Below are 21,327 nucleotides of genomic sequence, written 5' to 3'. Positions count from 1 at the left end.
AGGGTCACTAAACTAACAAACCCTAAACAGGGGTAGAGAACAGAGGGTCGTACCAAATGCAGAAGATAAACAAGTTGTAGCAGCACCATACTACTGAAAGATGTCAGTAAATACCTGAACAGCAACAAATGATGAAATACAACAGCAATGGTATAAAAGCATGATAAGTGGAACACAAAACAAAGGAAACATTCCTGCATGGAGAGAGCAGTGATTTAACCCCTTGACGCCAACGGCACACAAATATGCGGCCTCACGGAACTGGGCTTTTTTCTGTGGGGCCACATATTTGCGTACCTGTCTTTGTGCTGGGAGCGCGCCGAGCACAGAGACCACGGTGTTCCTGAGAGCCCCAGGTCCCGTTCTAACGATCGGGACTCGGGACGTCCGATTCCAGGTCACGTGATCACTGTGATAGCCTCTGATTGGCTATCACAGTGATCAGTCACTGTGCAGCCCGGCCCCCTTGTTTTTTCTCTCTCTATGAATGGAGAAAAGAGATACATTGTATCTCTCTAACTCCTGACAAAGAGAGATAAAAAAACGTTTGTAAAAAAAAAAAAGAAGATAAATAAATAAATAATAAAAAATAAAGAAAAATACCTAGATCAAGGTTTTGATCTAGTTCAGTGCCAGGGTTAGTGTTTAGGTCAAGGTCAGGGTCAAAGGTCAGGATTTAAAAACAAATTGGTATCAGTGTCAGTTAGCTTTAATGTCAGTGTCAGTGTATTTTAGGTAAAAAAAAAAAAAGACAAAAACAAAATGCGCACTATTGTTTCTGGGCTGTACTACGGGTACAAACAACAAACAACATACACATATATGGTATCGCTGCGATCGTCAAGAGCTGTAGAATTTTTTTTGGGTTGTTCTATGGAGGTAGGTTATGGTCGTAACAAGAAACACGCAGCTAAACAAAAAGCAACAATTTTTTTTTACTACTTTGGGCCAGTTTTCCTTTGATAATAAAAAAAAATTAGGAGCTATCCATTACCATTTACCACAAAATGAAAGCCCAATTTGTCCATAAAAAAACGCAGTATAATCCACCTGGATGTACAAAGTAGTTGTGATGATATGTACGGTTTTAATAACACATGTCAACGTTGCAGAATTGTGCTTAGGCATTTAGATTTGTTTTACCCTTAGGCTTGAAGGGGTTAAAATTAACCTATGCCCAGAATGTACACACTAAAGTATTTATATATTGTCAAAAAAGTACATTAAGAAACACATTCACATTCAAAGCCCACGTTCACCTTTTTAGCTCTAGGTATTGTGAAGAAATTAATCTTCAAATTCTTCACATATCTCTAGCCTCTTTTTTTTTTTTCTTCATCTCTTCTAACATTCTTCTAAAACGTTGTGATTTGTATAGTACTGCTTGGACCTTGAAGAAGGGGATACTCCCCGAAAGCTTTTCCTCAAAATTGTATGTTAGTGCAAATAAAAAGTATCACGGGCAGCACTCAATTGTTTCTATCACATAAACACAGAAATCACAGCTATTTTCTATGAGAGCAGATCTCGTATGACAACCTGCCAGTATTCTAGTGGTAAACACACAGTGCCTGTTTCTATGCTGTTAGAAACTGACTGAATCCCAACTTTAAAAGTCCTTGCTAAGGTCTTGGAGGATCTTTGAGAATGATTCACTTCACAGTACAAGCAGCTAGAGGGGTGAATTAGGTCTTTTTTTTTTTAAATCTTTTCTACTACTTTTTGAATGCTTTAAGAATATGTTAATATTTATCCTCCAAAGTCTGGACAAAAGTACATTTTAAAGTTGAATTCCAGATATGGATTTTATAGCCTAGTTACATTGGTCTAGCTTGGACCAATAAAGGTATGCATATGCCATACCTGTGGGACCCCTGTGGAAATTGGAAATTACTGTAGTAGTCACTGCTACTACAGTGACCCCTGCTGTCTTCTAGGTCCTGTGCATAATGAACACAGGAGTTCACTCGCTTAGCAAAGGGGCCATTCACAAAATGTTTTGCATTTTTCTTAATAAATGTATAACTTTCTCTGCTTGGACAAAGTGGAGAGGCAAGGTAATGATGTCATAATCTCCACCTCTTCCAATCAGAGATTGCCTTCATTGAGAAAAATGCAAGGAGTTCTGTGTATGGTCTCTGTACCAAGCAAGTGTCCAGTATGCAGCAGGGCAGCCATTCGTCAAAGAACCCAGAGGACAGCTGTGATTTCTGTAGTAGCAGAGACTCCACAGCATTCCACCAGGTATGGCATATGCATATCTACATTGATCCAAGCTGGACCAATGTAATTTTGCTATTAAATCCATTCCTCGAAATTCAGCTTCAGGTCTCATTTACAGGGGGGCCCATGGAGGGCTGTGCTTATCTGTATGGAAATGCACAGGTACTCTGTGCATCCCTGTGCAGGCAGTCCCATTGATGTTAACTGGCATCCATGCCAATTGACATCCATGTGGGTGTGAGGCCCCCGAATGCACACTGTGCACTTATATCATTGCTGCCGTATTTCACAGTTTTGGAACACCTTTGCATAGCTGTGCGGGTAAACACGGCCATCCATGAGCGTTCAATTTAGTACGCTATATGTGAATGAGACCTTAATGCACAACTGAAGTCTCACTGTAAAAACATGCACTGTCTCTTCTGCAATGAAAAGCCTGGTCTTACTGTTGGTGTTGCTAACATTTCTATTTAAAAATAAAAGAAGAGGTTTTGGGGGGTTGATTGACTAGTTCATTGTCTCAAAGATTAAAGAATGAGTAGAGAATCCAACATAAAACCTTAATTGTAATCTGGCTGCAATGGCCGTGACCCAGAGCAAAGTAAATTAGGTGGCGTGTCTGTTTGGCACAGATGCAGTATTTGTTGGATTGTACTCACTTGTTGCCTTGTTTATTCTGTAAAAGAAACATGTACTGAGGTATACTGTATATTCAGTAGGTTGCAATGTTCTCCCTTTTAGTTCTCACAGTACAGGCTTCATCTAGAAACACTACTAATATCTTTTGACTATCTGCAGACACCTGAACCTTCCCCCTGAAGGTGGATGAACCATTTATTCAACCCTCCTTCTTTTGTTTTCTTTTTCTTTCCATGATTTCTGTCATTCTTCTTCTGCCCTTATTTAACTCTGTATCCTATCCTTTCCTTCTTTTTTCCTCTTCTGCTCTACATAACATTCTGCTGAATGCACAAAAGCAAATTCAGCTACTCATATATTCCTATCCATGTCTTGTGCTTCAACTTTGGTTATGTTTTCTATTCATCCTGCCCAAAATCTCTCTCCCTTCTCTTTGTTCTACCATTGATTCTTTAGTCAATCTTCCACTAAAATCATTTAAAAATAAACAGAACATCATTTTGCGTGTATGCATCTCAGTCAGGCTGATTTATTAAAGAAGTTGAGAATCTTCACTTGATTGGCTAATTAAAGCAAAACTTTGCTCAATTTAATGAGTGAATATTTTCAACTCTTTTAGTAAATCAGTCTCACTGACACTGACGCTTGGAAAACTCAACATGAATGACTAACAACAAAACAAAAATACATTTCTAGTAGTCAGCACACTTAAAACTGATGAAAGATTAATTCTATTTGTGTGGTGAGCCTAACAAAGATGGTACTGTGTCATTATATTTCATAGTATTAAATGTTTACAACCCTCATAATGGGTTAATAAAAGAACAAATGCGTATATTTTATTGCATTGCACTGCACTATTAAGCAACCCTTTATAATTAATTATATTTAAACGTAATATTGTTTGCTTTTAAGTTCCATTTTAGATTGTATGTTAGTCCTGTTTATTTTAATGTTTTATAATGAAGTTGTGTTTTCCTGGCAGGTTACTACGGAGAGGGTGTAAATGCCATCATTGTGTTTGCTGCTTGTTTCCTGCCGGACAGCGGTCATGCTGACTACAATTATGTCATGGAAAACCTTTTCCTGTGAGTCTGCTGCATTTTGGCTTAGTCTTTATGAAAACATATGGTTCAGTGCTGTTTGGATAAAGCGTACTCTTTTTCTGCAAAAGAAAAGCTGGCAGAAAGCTTTTACTCTAGTACCACTAATGGGTCTTGTAATACAGCATATTGCTTAGCAAAAGAAAAATAATCAGAAGGTCCTTAAGTATGACTTAATGTTTTATATGGTTGCAGTGTGACATACAGTATATTGCCCTATAGATACACTGACATAATCTATAAAGTAATTTTAATACAGTAGCTGAGCTTTCTTGTAACCAATTTGCATTAATAAAATATTTTAAAAAAAGAGTAAAAAGATGAACTGGAAAAAAGTTGGTCCTCTTATGTGCCTGACAGTAAACAGTATAAGAGGTTATATAAAATAAATTGCATGGGCAGCACAGTGGCTAAATGGTTAGCACTTCCACCTGGCAGTACTAGGGTCGCTGGTTCAAAACCCAACCAAGGCACCACCTTCCTGGAGTTTGCATGTTCTCCCTGTGAGTGCGTGGGTTTCCTCCGGGTACTCCAGTTTCCTCCCACTCTCCAAAGACATGCTGGTAGGTTAACTGTATCCTGTCTAAATTGGCCCTAATATGTGTATGTCTGAATGTGAGTTAAGGATTTTAGATTGTACACTCCTTGAGGGTTAGGGACTGATGTGAATGTACAATATATGTATGTAAAGCGCTGCGTAAATTGACGGCGCTATAGAAGTACCTGAAATAAATAAATAAAATAAAATGCAGCAATAACGGTTAAAAATACATTGAACTGAGTTAGTCCTCTTATGTGCCTGACAGTAAACAATATAAGTGCTTATATAAAATAAAATGCAGCAATAACTGCTAAAAAAAAGTTGAAATGGAGAAGAGCTGGTCTTCTTATGTGCCTGAAAGTGAACAATATAAGAGCATGTAAAAATAAAATGAATAAGTAACTGCTAATAAAAAAAGTTGAATTGAATTGGTCCTCTTATGTTGTTGACAGTAAACAATATAAAGTCTTGCATAAAATAAAATGCAGCAATAACTGCTAAAAAAAAACAATGCTGAGCTGTAAGAGTTGGTGCTCTTATGTGCCTGATGGTAAACAATACAAGAGCTTATATAAAATAAAATGTGGCAATAACTGCTAAAAAAAAAGTTGAACTGGGCAAGAGTTAGTCCTCTTATGTGCCTGATAGTAAACAATAAAGAGCTTGAATAAAATAAAATGCGTCAATAATGTTTAAAAAAATCAAAATAAAAAAAGTTGAACTGAGTTGATCCTTATATGTGCCTGACAGTTAACAATATAAGGGCTCATATAAAACTAAACGCAGCAATAACTGCTAAAAAGGTGACATGGAAGAGTTGATCCTCTTACGTGCCTGATGGTAAACAATACAAGAGCTTGCATAGAACCAAATGAGTCAATAACTGTTACAAAAAACAAAAACCTTGAACTAAGTTGATCCTTATATGTGTCTGACAGTTAACATTATAAGGGCTTATAGAAAAATAAACGCAGCAATAACTGCTAAAAAGGTGAGCTGAAAGAGTCGGTCCCCTTATGTGCCTGATGGTAAGCAGTACAAGAGTTTGTATAAAATAAAATGCGTCAATAACTGCTAAAAAAAAAAGTTGAACTGAGTTGATCCTTAAATGTGCCTGACAGTAAGCAATATAAGGGCTTGTATAAAATAAAATGCAGCAATAACTGCTAAAAAAAAGTTGAACTGGAGAAGAACTGGTCTTATTATGTGCCTGAAAGTAAACAATATAAGAATATGTGTAAAATATAATGCATCAGTAACTGCTAAAAAAAAAGTTGAACTGAGTTGGTCCTCGTACTGTATGTTCCTGACAGTAAACAATATAAAGGCTTGTATAAAATAAAATGCAGCAATAACTGCTAAAACATATGTTGAGCTGTAAGAGTTGGTCCACTTATGTGCTTGATGCTTGATGGTAAACAATAGAACAGCTTGTATACAATAAAATATGGCAAGAACTGCAAAAAAAAGTTGAACTGGGCAAGAGTTGGGCCACTTATGTGCCTGATAATAAACAATATAAGAGTTTGTATAAAATAAAATGCATCAATAACTGTTACAAAATAAAAAGGTGAAATGAGATGATCCTTATATGTGCCTGACAGTTAACAATATAAGGGCTTATATAAAACTATAAAACTGAGTGCTGCAATAACTGTTAAAAAAAGGTGAGCTGGAAGAGTTGATCCTCTGTGCCTGTTGGTAAGCAAATCAAGAGCTTGTAAAAAAAAAAAAAGGTGTCAATAACTGCTAAAAAAAAAAAGATGAACTGAGTTAATCCTTATATGTGCCTGACAGTAAACAGTATAAAGGCTTGTATAACATAAAATGCAGCAATGACTGCTAAAAAAAAAAGTATAGCTGGAAGAGTTGGTCATGTTATGTGCCTGGTAGTAAACAATACAAGAGCTTGTATAAAACAAAATTCATCAAAAACTGCCCAAAAAAATTTAAAAAACCCCAAGAAATTCCTTTCCTGAGCAAAACTGGCAGACCTACTTAAAGTGTATCTTTTAAGTCATTATATGTATTTAAAGTCTGTAACAGAAGACGCACCACTTTCATATATTAAACGTATGGAAGGACTAAGGAAATCACAGAGAGCCAAATTCAATTACAGTAAAGCTTACATTCTGTAGTCTGGAGTCTCTAGTTTACCAGTACCAGGATTCACAATGAACAGAGCACTGAGCTATCATCAGGCTACAGTGTACTGCGCATGTTTAGAAATTTCTCTATAGACTGTAATGGAGAAGCCATCTAGTTTCAGACTTACTTGTAAGCAGCTCCTCTGTTAGGATCTATAAGAGAAGCTGTGCATGTGCAGTATGCTATGGCTGCCAGCTCAGTGAAGCGCCAGCATAGTTTGCAGCAGGTGGTGAGAGATATACATGGTATGAGGAGGTGAAGGGGAGTCAGTTGACCTCAAACTTAAAGTATCCTTTAAAGCAAATTTCCATCTTCCCACAATTTTCTTAACAACCCCTGCTTATCTGGTGTTGTATTTAGCCTATTTCAGATACTCACCCACTCAGTGGATCCAGCATTGTCCAGCTAAGATCCTGTTCTCTTCTGGCACCGCTTGGTCCCAAGCCACCATGTTTTGCTGTGACATCACCGGGAGGCTGCCGACTGTTCCGGGTTCAGCTTGATGATGCCCTGCTAGACCCATCCCCTCCATATTTACTGAATGGAAGGATTTGTGTCCTGGAATATGTGATGTGCATATCCCAGTAGGCAAATGGAGGACTGTGCCCATCATTTCACTAGGCAAATGACATGCAAGGGGAGATGGGGCAGAACAATTTAAAAAAAAGGGGTAAAAAAAAAGACAACTATCCATGCACAAGACCAGAGGAGGGGTGGAAAGGAGAGGTCATGCTGCAGAGAGTGAAGATCTGCTTTAACCTGGCCATAAATGAACCTTCTTACACATGGATGTAATTAGCTAATGTTTATACACAGAATCTTGCTGGCTGAGGCTGAAAGTAAGGATCTTGAGTAAAAAATGTAAGGTCTGTTTATAAAAAAACCTCACATGCGTACATTCATACTGTTCATGAAGACCTCACATGCATACGCATATACAGATCATGAAGACCTCACATTCGTACTCATATACAGTTCATGAAGACCTCACATGCGTACTCATATACAGTTCATAAAGACCTCACATGTGTACGTTTATACTCTTCATGAAGACCTCACATGAATACGCATATACAGTTCATGAAGACCTCACATGCGTACGTTTATACTCTTCATGAAGACCTCACATGCATACGCATATACAGTTCATGAAGACCTCACATGCGTACTCTTATACTCTTCATGAAGACCTCACATGCATACGCATATACAGTTCATGAAGACCTCACATGCGTACGTTTATGCTCTTCATGAAGACCTCACATGCATACGCTTATACAGTTCATGAAGACCTCACATGCGTACGTTTATACTCTTCATGAAGACCTCACATGCATACGCATATACAGTTCATGAAGACCTCACATGCGTACTCTTATACTCTTCATGAAGACCTCACATGCATACGCATATACAGTTCATGAAGACCGCACATGCGTACGCTTATGCTCTTCATGAAGACCTCACATGCATACGCATATACAGTTCATGAAGACCTCACATGCATACGCATATACAGTTCATAAAGACCTCACATGTATTTGCACATACTGTTCACAAAGACCTCACATGCATACACTGTTCACAAAGACTAGTGATGGGCCGAACACCCCCCTGTTCGGTTCTCGGTCGAAAGTTTGACCTCGAACTTCGAACCAGGACAATTCACTAAGCAGTATCTTACCGCATCTGAGTAAGATACCGCACCGCATTTAATAAAGAAAACCTACTAAGATACCACATTAGTTATTTTATTAAATAATGCAGTATTTTAGTAGTGAAAACCATGCGTTAATGTTTCAGCTGTCCCCACTGACAGCTGAATGTAAAAAGAAAAAAAACGGTGTGAGACCCCCCCATCCATACCAAGCCCTTCAGGTCTGGTATGGATTTTGAGGGGAACCCCCACACCACGATTTAACAAAAAATATGATCTGGGGGTCCCCCCAAAATCTATGCCAGACCCTTATCCGAGCCTGCAGCTCAGCAGGTCAGGAAAGGGGGGGGGGGGGGCGAGTGAAAGCCTCCTGAAGCATACCAGGCCACATGCTCTCAACATTGGGGGGGTGCTTTGGGGCAAGGGGGCTCCCCCCAAATACACCTTGTCCCCATATTTATGGGGACAAGGGCCTCTTCCCAAAACTGGCTGGTGGTTGTGAGGGTGTGCGTCCCCCCCCATATGAATGAGTATGGGGCACATGGTACTGCTACTCATTCACAAAAAAAAAAAAAAAAGTGTAGTGTAAAAAATTACAGTAGACAGTCTTTGACAAGTCCTTTATTAGAAACAAAAATGTCCCCCGAAGTAGATCCAACATCAATCACGATGCCCGCCGACCCAGAAAAAGAAAAACAAAAAAATGCTCCTCTCTCTCGACGCTGGCTTCCAGCTGTCTGACAGTTGCGCCGGCCTGACAGTTCTTAAAAATCTAAGGAACAAGGCCACCCAGTGATGTCATCCAAGTGACCCTGCCCCTTGTGATGTAATCATATGCTGTGATTGGCCAAAGCATTACTGCTTTGGCCAATCACAATGTACTGTCAGAGTGCAGTGTATTGTGGGGCGCAGCAGGAAAATAGCCTGCCGAACGCTCTTACCGTTTGTGTTTTTGCCAAACACACAAATGGCCGATGTTCATGTCGAACGTAAAATCAAGCCCAACGCTAACAAAGACCTCACATGCGTACGGATATACTGTTCATAAAGACCTCACATGTGTACGCTTATACTGTTCATGAAGACCTCACATGCGTACGCTTATACTGTTCATGAAGACCTCACATGCGTACGTTTATACTGTTCATGGAGACCTCACATGCGTACGCATATATTGTTCATGAAGACCTCACATGCGTACGCTTATACTATTCATGAAGACCTCACATGCGTACGCTTATACTGTTCATGAAGACCTCACATGCGTACGCTTATACTGTTCATGAAGACCTCACATGCGTACGGATATACTGTTCATAAAGACCTCACATGCGTACGCTTATACTGTTCATGAAGACCTCACATACGTACGCATATACTGTTCATGAAGACCTCACATGCGTACGCTTATACTGTTCATGAAGACCTCACATGCGTACGCTTATACTGTTCATGAAGACCTCACATGCGTACGCTTATACTGTTCATGAAGACCTCACATGCGTACGCTTATACTGTTCATGAAGACCTCACATGCGTACGCTTATACTGTTCATGAAGACCTCACATGCGTACGCTTATACTGTTCATGAAGACCTCACATACGTACGCTTATACTGTTCATGAAGACCTCACATGCGTACGCTTATGCTGTTCATGAAGACCTCACATGCGTACGCTTATACTGTTCATGAAGACCTCACATGCGTACGCTTATGCTGTTCATGAAGACCTCACATGCGTACGCTTATACTGTTCATGAAGACCTCACATGCGTACGCTTATGCTGTTCATGAAGACCTCACATGCGTACGCTTATGCTGTTCATGAAGACCTCACATGCGTACGCTTATGCAGTTCATGAAGGCCTCACATGCGTACGCTTATGCTGTTCATGAAGACCTCACATGCGTACGCTTATGCTGTTCATGAAGGCCTCACATGCGTACGCTTATGCTGTTCATGAAGACCTCACATGCGTACGCTTATACTGTTCATGAAGACCTCACATGCGTACACTTATGCTGTTCATGAAGGCCTCACATGCGTACGCTTATACTGTTCATGAAGACCTCACATGCGTACGCTTATACTATTCATGAAGACCTCACATGCGTACGCTTATACTGTTCATGGAGACCTCACATGCGTACGCATATATTGTTCATGAAGACCTCACATGCGTACGCTTATACTGTTCATGAAGACCTCACATGCGTACGCTTATACTGTTCATGAAGACCTCACATGCGTACGCTTATACTGTTCATGAAGACCTCACATGCGTACGCTTATACTGTTCATGAAGACCTCACATGCGTACGCTTATACTGTTCATGAAGACCTCACATGCGTACTCATATACTGTTCATGAAGACCTCACATGCGTACGCCTATACTGTTCATGAAGACCTCACATGCGTACGCTTATACTGTTCATGAAGACTTCACATGCGTACGCATATACTGTTCATGGAGACCTCACATGCGTACGCTTATACTGTTCATGAAGACTTCACATGCGTACGCATATACTGTTCATGAAGACCTCACATGCGTACGGTTATACTGTTCATGGAGACCTCACATGCGTACGCATATACTTTTCATGAAGACCTCACATGCGTACGCTTATACTGTTCATGAAGACCTCACATGCGTACGCATATACTGTACATGAAGACCTCCCATGCGTACTCATATACTGTTCATGAAGACCTCACATGCGTATGGTTATACTGTTCATGAAACCTCACATGCGTATGCATATACTGTTCATGAAGACCTCACATGCGTATGGTTATACTGTTCATGAAGCCCTCACATGCGTACGCATATACTGTTCATGAAGACCTAACATGCGTATGGTTATACTGTTCATGAATGCGTACGCTTATACTGTTCATGAAGACCTCACATGCGTACGCTTATACTGTTCATGAAGACCTCACATGCGTACGCTTATACTGTTCATGAAGACCTCACATGCGTACGCTTATACTGTTCATGAAGACCTCACATGCGTACGCTTATACTGTTCATGAAGACTTCACATGCGTACGCTTATGCTGTTCATGAAGACCTCACATGCGTACGCTTATACTGTTCATGAAGACCGCACATGCGTACGCTTATACTGTTCATGGAGACCTCACATGCGTACGCATATATTGTTCATGAAGACCTCACATGTGTATGCTTATACTGTTCATAAAGACCTCACATGCGTATGCTATATACTGTTCATGAAGACCTCACATGCGTACGCTTATACTGTTCATGAAGACATCACATGCATACGCTTATACTGTTCATGAAGACCTCACATGCGTACGCATATACAGTTCATGAAGACCTCACATGCGTACGCTTATACTGTTCATGAAGACTTCACATGCGTACGCATATACTGTTCATGAAGACCTCACATGCGTATGCTTATACTGTTCATGAAGACCTCACATGCGTACGCTTATACTGTTCATGAAGACATCACATGCGTACGCTTATACTGTTCATGAAGGCCTCACATGCGTATGCATATACAGTTCATGAAGACCTCACATGCGTATGGTTATACTGTTCATGGAGACCTCACATGCGTACGCATATACTTTTCACGAAGACCTCATATGCATACGCTTATACTGTTATGAAGACCTCCCATGCGTACTCATATACTGTTCATGAAGACCTCACATGCGTATGGTTATACTGTTCATGAAGACCTCACATGCGTACGCATATACTGTTCAAGAAGACCTCACATGCGTATAGTTATACTGTTCATGAAGACCTCACATGCGTACGCATATACTGTTCATGAAGACCTAACATGCGTATGGTTATACTGTTCATGAATGCGTACGCTTATACTGTTCATGAAGACCTCACATGCATACGCATCTACTGTTCATGAAGACCTCACATGCATATGCTTAAACTATTCATGAAGACCTCACATGCGTACGCTTATACTGTTCATGAAGACATCACATGCATACGCTTATACTGTTCATGAAGACCTCACATGCGTACGCATATACAGTTCATGAAGACCTCACATGCGTATGCTTATACTGTTCATGAAGACCTCACATGCGTACGCTTATACTGTTCATGAAGACTTCACATGCGTACGCATATACTGTTCATGAAGACCTCACATGCGTACGCATATACTGTTCATGAAGACCTCACATGCGTACGCTTATACTGTTCATGAAGACATCACATGCGTACGCTTATACTGTTCATGAAGGCCTCACATGCGTACGCATATACAGTTCATGAAGACCTCACATGCGTATGGTTATACTGTTCATGGAGACCTCACATGCGTACGCTTATACTGTTATGAAGACCTCCCATGTGTACTCATATACTGTTCATGAAACCTCACATGCGTACGCATATACTGTTCAAGAAGACCTCACATGCGTATAGTTATACTGTTCATGAAGACCTCACATGCGTACGCATATACTGTTCATGAAGACCTAACATGCGTATGGTTATACTGTTCATGAATGCGTACGCTTATACTGTTCATGAAGACCTCACATGCATACGCATCTACTGTTCATGAAGACCTCACATGCATACGCTTAAACTGTTCATGAAGACCTCACATGCATACGCTTATACTGTTCATGGAGACCTCACATGCATACGCATATACTGTTCATGAAGACCTCACATGCATATGGTTATACTGTTCATGAAGACCTCACATGCGTACGCATATACTGTTCATGAAGACCTCATATGCATACGCTTATACTGTTCATGGAGACCTCACATGCCTATGGTTATACTGTTCATGGAGACCTCACATGCGTACGCATATACTTTTCATGAAGATCTCATATGCATACGCTTATACTGTTATGAAGACCTCCCATGCATACTCATATACTGTTCATGAAGACCTCACATGCGTATGGTTATACTGTTCATGAAACCTCACATGCGTACGCATATACTGTTCATGAAGACCTCACATGCGTATGGTTATACTGTTCATGAAGACCTCACATGCGTACGCATATACTGTTCATGAAGACCTAACATGCGTATGGTTATACTGTTCATGAATGCGTACGCTTATACTGTTCATGAAGACCTCACATGCATACGCATCTACTGTTCATGAAGACCTCACATGCATACGCTTAAACTGTTCATGAAGACCTCACATGCATACGCTTATACTGTTCATGGAGACCTCACATGCGTACGCATATACTGTTCATGAAGACCTCACATGCGTACGCATATACTGTTCATGAAGACCTCATATGCATACGCTTATACTGTTCATGGAGACCTCACATGCGTACGTATATACTGTTCATGAAGACTTCACATGCATATGGTTATACTGTTCATGAAGACCTCACATGCGTACGCATATACTGTTCATGAAGACCTCATATGCATACGCTTATACTGTTCGTGAAGACCTCACATGCGTACGTATATACTGTTCATGAAGACTTCACATGCATATGGTTATACTGTTCATGAAGACCTCACATGCGTACGCATATACTGTTCATGAAGACCTCATATGCATACGCATATACTGTTCATGAAGACCTCACATGCATACTCATATACTGTTCATGAAGACCTCACATGCGTATGGTTATACTGTTCATGAAGACCTCACATGCATACGCATATACTGTTCATGAAGACCTAACATGCGTATGGTTATACTGTTCATGAAGACCTCACATGTGTATGGTTATACAGTTCATGAAGACCTCACATGCATACGCATATACTGTTCATGAAGACCTCACATGTGTATGCATATACAGTATATGCTTAAAGTATTCCTTCATCCTTTTCTAGCTGTCAGTGTTTCAATTTACACTTATACACTTGTATGTACAGTACCTACCTCTACACTTGTATACACGTAAGTTGCTGCACTCAAATGGAAAATTTTATTTTTTTATGGCCCTGAATGCATCTAAGAGAAAACAATATACCTGTGTTCAGATCCAGAAAAAAAATGTTGCACAGCTACAAACACTGCGTTTTTTATAACCTATGTGCAAAAGGCTTTAGCGTTTCAGATCATACCCTTAGAAGAACTTATTGCAGCCAGCATTCACTCTTCACCACTAGAAAGCAGGGATCTTATCCCATCACCTGTACAACCAGTAGTAAATAGGTATGAGATAAGCTTTCAAACCATTTTTTCCAGATTGCGTAACATTGGTGTAGTCATCATGTTGCATAATGGTACTTTAATAGATGTTGTGACAGACCGCCTGGCACCCCACCTGGGTGGCTTCTGTCAGAGAACTGCTTCCTCGCTGCTGGAACACAGGAACAAGGAATATTATAGCTGGGCATTGCACCAAAGAACTGGATGACACTAGTTTATATGCAAGCAGGAACTCCTTTATTGAACAGAAATACAGGTTTTTATACACTTCAGAAATAGGGGCAGTTACCACACAAAATCAGAGTTTGATCACATTATGCAAACTTTAAAGAGTATTATCATCAGTACATCTAATGAACAGCTAGCAGGTAACATTACCTAATTAAACTCCCTGGAGGTATTCCCGAGTGTAGCTCGGGGTAATGTTTCAGCATCACAAGCGGTAACCACGAGCTACACTCGAGAACACCCTGCAGCGCTGCTCTGGGATCTCTTCTTCACTTACCTTGTCCTTCGCTCCCGCGATGTCCCTCCAGTCATGCCTGGACTGAGTGAAGCTAAAAGGGAGGGCCAGCATGACTGGGGCGTGCAGACAAGGCGGAGCGTGTATTTTGGGTGGGAGTTTATGCAGGAGGTAAAGGGGGGGTGGTTACTTACCTGATTGGAGTACGCAAGATTGAGGGGTGGTCTTGCCAGGATTAGAAGGGGGGTTGGGTCTTGTTGGAGTTCAGTCGAAGCTTGTACCAGCACGGGGGTGGTTTCTCCCGCCCTCCCTCCCTGGAGCTGTTTTCATATTTTTGTTTTGCTGTGTTGGTTATGGTTTGTCCTTTGTGTTTGTCTTGGTGTTGGTTTTGCTGTTTGGTTTGTTCGTGGTGTTTGTTCGGTGTTTGTTTTGTGTGGGTTCATTGCGTTTGTTCCTTGTTCAAGACAGCTTTTTGTGTCCCGAGGTGTTTGTTTGTTTTGTCATGGAAGCCGGCAGGGGTCAATGGGTCTTTGAAGGCGGTGTTGGAGTGACAACTTGGTGAACTATGGGTTTGGCCCATCGTAGGTATGGGTGTCCCTTCCCAATTATAAGGTCATGTTGGTAATGTGGGAGTTCATTGGCTGAATCTGGGGCTACGTAACTGTAGTATTGTCTCTGAGGCGGTGTAGTAGCGGCTGGGGGCCTTTCATTGGGTGTCAGATACAGCCAAGTTTGTGATGGGAGTAACAGTGCCTACGAAGACCTTGGACCCGGTTGGGATCTTGCTGTCAGTTATCATTTAAGTGTACTGTAAGAAGTGTTATGTTTAAGTTATGTTAAATAAATGGCTGCTATGGCCGGTTTTAGACCAGAAATAGAGTCACATGGTCATTTTGGTGGGGGAGGTTTGAAGGGTGGTGGTGGTTTTATGGATTAGGGGTAAGTATTAGCCTCAATATTCTGCAAGTCCAACAGTCATGCAGTGTTCCCTGCAATGTTCTCCGGCCGATGCCAGCATCTGTCTTCTGGTTTCCGTTCCCTGCGACGTCAGGACGTACGGGGACGGAACGGCGGGCAATTTAAAAATGTGAAAAAGTGACATTCACTAAATACACTAAAATCACATAGTAAAACATTACTGTATCAAACCATTTCACATACATTTTGTCCCTAGTGCTTTGTCCTGTGCCCTGCCTGCATTTTTACTGTTCTTTCTGCCTGGAAACTGAGAAATGTCCATTGCGTCCAAAAATCGTCCCTTTAGGTCAAAAGTGGTTTTAGACCAGCTAGAGAACAGTGATAGTAAATTAGAACCACTTGCAGAATTGAGTGATAATGATTCGTGGGGAAATTCATCATCAGACACTGAAAACGATTTTGCGACTTTGCTCAGTGATGTGCAAACTTGGCGCTATATTTCAAATTTCAGTGTTTTTGGTTTGATTATATTATTGAATTAAATTTATTATTATATTATTATTTTTTATGATTATTTATTAAATTATAATTTATGATTTCGTGTTTCAATTTTTAACATACCCGGGATGTTTACTAGACTCTTGTTCGAACAGATTTCAGTGAGTTATTCCTAAAAATTACAGGCCTACAATAAAAAAAACTACATATTTCCATGCAAAAAAATGTACCGCTTTGAGCACAGAAATACTAACATAATCAGACCGCTAGGGAGGCTACCCAGTGATTTAATTAACAGTAAGCTAATCAACAGCCAAACACCTAGACCAGTCAGGGAGCCCACCCCAGAAACCACAACTCTGGATACACAAAGTCCATTACACATGCTGTCTTTAAGGTGTTTGGCTTTCACTTTTGTAATCTGTCCACTAGAAAAGTCATCATAAGACAAAACTCATACAGTATCCCAGCAGTCTGAAAAAGTGGAGTTAATTTATCTTCATAGATTTATTGGGGGAGATTGCTGATAAATATTTATGTTCCAAGTGGAGGAGCTTCTCCAACCCAGGCCTGTACAAGTAATATTACACCTTTCTATCCACTCCAGAAAAAAAGCTTTATTGTCTTTATGCAGAGAATTAGTCCAAGCCTTGCTCTCAGCTTTCATCACGTTGTTGACCATCATTACAGAGTGATCTGCTCTCTCCATGGAATCAGAGGCTGAACTGAGCTCTGGGACCAGGAGAAGCAGACAAGGCCCCTAGAAGGCTAGCCCCTAGTCCTCTCCAAAAACCTGTCCTGGCTGGGTCTGTCGTAGATGTATCATTTAAAAATTGCTGTATTGATACCATAATTAGAGATAACCAAATCAGTTAATGCAGATCAAGATCTGAGCTTGATTGGGGCTAGGGGAAGTAACGTTTACTGAAAAAAACCTGGCTGATGCCTGTGGCACAAGGCCAATGTATTGGTGTGCACATTGCAACAGGATGGCCAACATTTGATCTATTTACTAATAAAAAAAAGAACCTCTGTAGATTGTTTTATCAAGTTCCAATAAAGAGTGATTTGTGACTTGATGTTTGAAGTAAAAAAATAGTAAAACTAAAACAGGAAAAATCTCAACAATGAATGAGTATATAGATATGTGATGATGCAATACTTTGTAAAATGTGACTGTACATGTCTTTGTCTATCAGATATGTAATAAGTACACTGGAGCTCATGGTAGCAGAGGACTATATGATAGTCTATCTAAATGGAGCCACTCCACGAAGAAAGATGCCAGGCTTAGGATGGATGAAGAAGTGTTATCAAATGATAGACAGGCGGTAAGCAGTTATATGCAGTTTATGTGTATATTATATGCTGTACTTGTGCTACTGTTGTAGTAAACAGTCAGCTGCTTGTCATATCACAAAATGTCAAAGTTTATCTTGGGTATGGGTACTAAAATAGAATGATATCCCTTATAATTAGTCTTCTAAAACTCTGAGACCGGCTTTATTTTGTTGTCAGTGATGGGTTAAAACACCTGTGACTTTATCATAGGTGTCCTGTTTGGGAGATTTCTCTTCACTTTCTGTCCTGGAGATGCAAAACAGGAAGTCACTACAAATTAAGAAATTCACAATTAAACAGTTGTCACCAAAATAGATGTCCCAATTGGAACATTTATCCTCACCTCCTGTTATGGTAACAATACATTTTTGGTTTCCCATCGCCTTCTGTTCCATTGATAATAGTCGTCAGGACAAATAGAGAAGGTGACAAATGTTTTGATCCTTCCATATGCTATCCAAAAACATTTTGGCTATATATATATATATATATATATATATATGTATAAATATTTATTAATAATTTAAAATATGGGTATGTATTATACCTACCTAAGATCTGATCTTTAGACTATCTTCTCACAGTTCTCTACCCCTTTAAAACAAATGGGGCTGACTGATTACATCTGGAGAGAGGAGAAAGGACAAAAGTGTTTTGGGAACTTTGACTCTACTGCATATTATTGGGAGGGGCTTAAAGTATGAGAGTTTAAGTGGAGGAGGGTATTAGCGGTGTAATGTTACTCTACTTCCTGTGAGATCATTATACTTGTAATATATTGAATGTTAAACCTTTGTATCTTTATACAGGCTAAGGAAGAACCTAAAGTCATTCATAATTGTTCATCCATCATGGTTCATCAGAACTATATTAGCTGTGACACGGCCTTTCATAAGGTATTTGTGAAAATCGTAACAATAACAATACAAATATATTTCTTTCTTTGTTACTAAGCAAGATCTGAGATTAACAATTCACAGTAATGCCCAAAAGAATTGTGTGGATAGCAGATATAGCAGTGGCTTTATGGGGATTCCCACAGATACAAAAATAGCTTGTTTTTTATTATTTTTTTGTACAGATTGTACATTACCATAAAGCATCCTAGGAATACAAAATATGAGTTTTAGAGTACTTTCCTTCCCTCTTCACATACTGCTATCTGGCATTTGTGTGAAGCACACCTATATATGCTTGAGGTGATTGTATATACTGATATGTCAGACTGTTATAACATGTATCACTGTTATATCATGTATCATATGTTATGTCAGACTCGTATAACAGGTATCATTGTTATATCGTGTATCATATATTATGTCAGACGGTTATAACATGTATCACTGTTATATCATGTATCATATATTATGTCAGTCTGTTATAACATGTATCACTGTTATATCATGTATCATATATTATGTCAGTCTGTTATAGCAGGTATCTTTGTTATATCATGTATCAGATATTATGTCAGATGGTTATAACATGTATCACTGTTATATCATGTATCATATATTATGTCAGACTGTTATAACATGTACCACTGTTATATCATGTATCATATATTATGTCAGTCTGTTATAACATGTATCACTGTTATATCATGTATCATATATTATGTCAGACTGTTATAACATGTATCAGTTATATCATGTATCATATGTTATGTCAGACTGTTATATATATTATATATAGAGTGCTATATCAGTGTTTTTGTTTTCCTGTTTTGCTTATACAGTCCCATTACATGTTTAATACTAGGTACAGTCTAGCTTTTGGTATGTGCTGACCTATTTTATTACTTGAACCTGGTTGTTTGCAAGTTTAGCTGTAATTGCACAAACACAAACTATGTGTACATGTGTACTATGTACACTAAAGTTTATTTTTTATTATTATTATTAATAATAATAACAATAATAATAATAGTAGTATATAGCACCCCCACCCTCAAGAAGGTTACTGCATAACTAATCTAATCTTACAATCTATGTATCTCACATACATACACATAGTATGGTCAATTTAGACAGGAACCGATTAAACTACCAGCATGTCTTTGTACTGTGGGAGGAAACTAGAGTTCCCAGGGAAACCCAGACAAGTACATGGCAAGGTCAAAGCAGATAGTATCCTAGCTCCAGGGCCGTGGATATGGGGGTACCACCAGTCCTCCTGTATGAAGCCAAGGCCAGCAGGGGGCCCAGGCAGCTGGGTGAATCATCAGATGTGGGCACGGCGGGGGGGAGGGGGTGCGATTACTGGAACTGATCCCTTGTATGGCTCTCTCTGCAACAGCTGAAAGCTGGATTCTCCTCTCCCTCCAGCTGGTTTTCAGTTTCTACAGAGAGAGCCATACCTCCTGTACACATCTGATTCACCCAGCTGCCTGACCCCCCTGCTGGTCTAGACCCCCCCTGGGCCCCCACAGTGCCAGCTTCCCTCCTGTCCTTCCCACCAGCAGCTGCAAGCACACAATAAGATTATTAGGATAGAGAGTGTGGGAAGTCTCTGATAACTATGTCATATTTACCAGCCCCTTCCTTTCCTGAATGAACACAATGAGTGATCAGTACTGATCACTGTGTTCATTCATACCTGAAGCATAGTAAACTGTGTGGGTTTTTTTTTGAAGGGGGCCCAGTCAGGTTGTCTTTATGGGGCTGCATGGTTTCTAACAGCAGCCCTGCCTGCCTAGGATTTCAACTGAAGACCCATGTGTTAACCACTAATTCATTATGCTGGCTGTAATAGGAATATGCATTTGTAATGTAAATTCTAGTACTCTTTTTCCATGTAAATCACCATCTCTATTTCCAGGGGTCGCAACCTCTACCTGCAGATGACTGGATTTTTCTATACAAATGCATTTCCAATAGGCTTAGTGAGCAAATACCCATTTAGTAAATGAACCACATTATACATAAGATGCAAGGTAGTAAGAAACTGGCCTAACATGACAGAAAGTGAAGCTTACCAAGCCTATTTTCTTCCCTCATCTTCTAGCTAATGACATTACATTGAAAATCTACTATTAGTCACATGCATTACAGCACTGGTTCATGTTGATCTTCTTTTGTATATTGAAAAATGTAGATCCTTTCGACAGCATCTCAATGTTGTTTTGATACTGTCTTTTTTTTTCTAACAATCATACCAATATAGAAAGATTTATACGCACACACCTTATGAATGAAAAAAGCAGTTTAACAATTTTATGATTTTATGGGCAGCAATATTGAATGTGATCACCAAGGTCGGACTGACAACTCATGGGGCCCCCGGGCAATAGCGGATCATTGGGCCCCTGTGTCCTTGCCCAAACTCAAAAAAGCCTATGAAAAAGGTACCAGGGGCATCTCATGGGGCCCCCTACTGACCCCGGGCCCTCGGGCAGTTTCCAAATGGTCAGTCCGCCCCTGGTGATCACAAACATGCTGCAACGTGATTGAAGTGAATTAAATGCAGGCCAACACCCTGTTTCTTTTCTGTCTGACGTTAAGTTAAAGCTGATGATATCAATAAAACTGGGTATACAAATAAAGACAAGCACAAACATTAGTTCATTTCTATGATTTCTGTTTGCTGAAAATGTTGAACTTCTGGCATATA

At 39.9% G+C, this 21,327-nt stretch overlaps 1 protein-coding gene across 7 annotated transcripts in view; it reads left to right on the top strand.

Annotated features, from left to right (window-relative positions):
* The window catches only part of PRUNE2 (prune homolog 2 with BCH domain), a 380,051-nt gene that overhangs the window by 319,922 nt on the left and 38,802 nt on the right, over positions 1-21,327 (top strand). For all 7 annotated transcript variants that reach the window (XR_016315157.1, XR_016315158.1, XR_016315156.1 and 4 more), the window contains 3 exons: positions 3,848-3,950; positions 17,574-17,705; positions 18,525-18,611. Coding sequence is in view for 4 of the 7 variants with exons in the window: in XM_089691098.1 (XP_089547224.1) it covers positions 3,848-3,950; positions 17,574-17,705; positions 18,525-18,611 (322 nt within the window). In the remaining 3 variants the exon portion in view is untranslated. The remainder of the gene's footprint in view (positions 1-3,847; positions 3,951-17,573; positions 17,706-18,524; positions 18,612-21,327) is intronic.

The sequence above is a fragment of the Staurois parvus genome, unplaced genomic scaffold, assembly GCF_062004578.1.
Source record: "Staurois parvus isolate SC_StPar_1 unplaced genomic scaffold, SC_StPar_1.0 ptg000549l, whole genome shotgun sequence".
Classification (NCBI taxonomy): domain Eukaryota; kingdom Metazoa; phylum Chordata; class Amphibia; order Anura; family Ranidae; genus Staurois; species Staurois parvus.
Note: the sequence above shows the minus strand (reverse complement) of the source record. Positions and strands in the feature narration are given on the sequence as shown.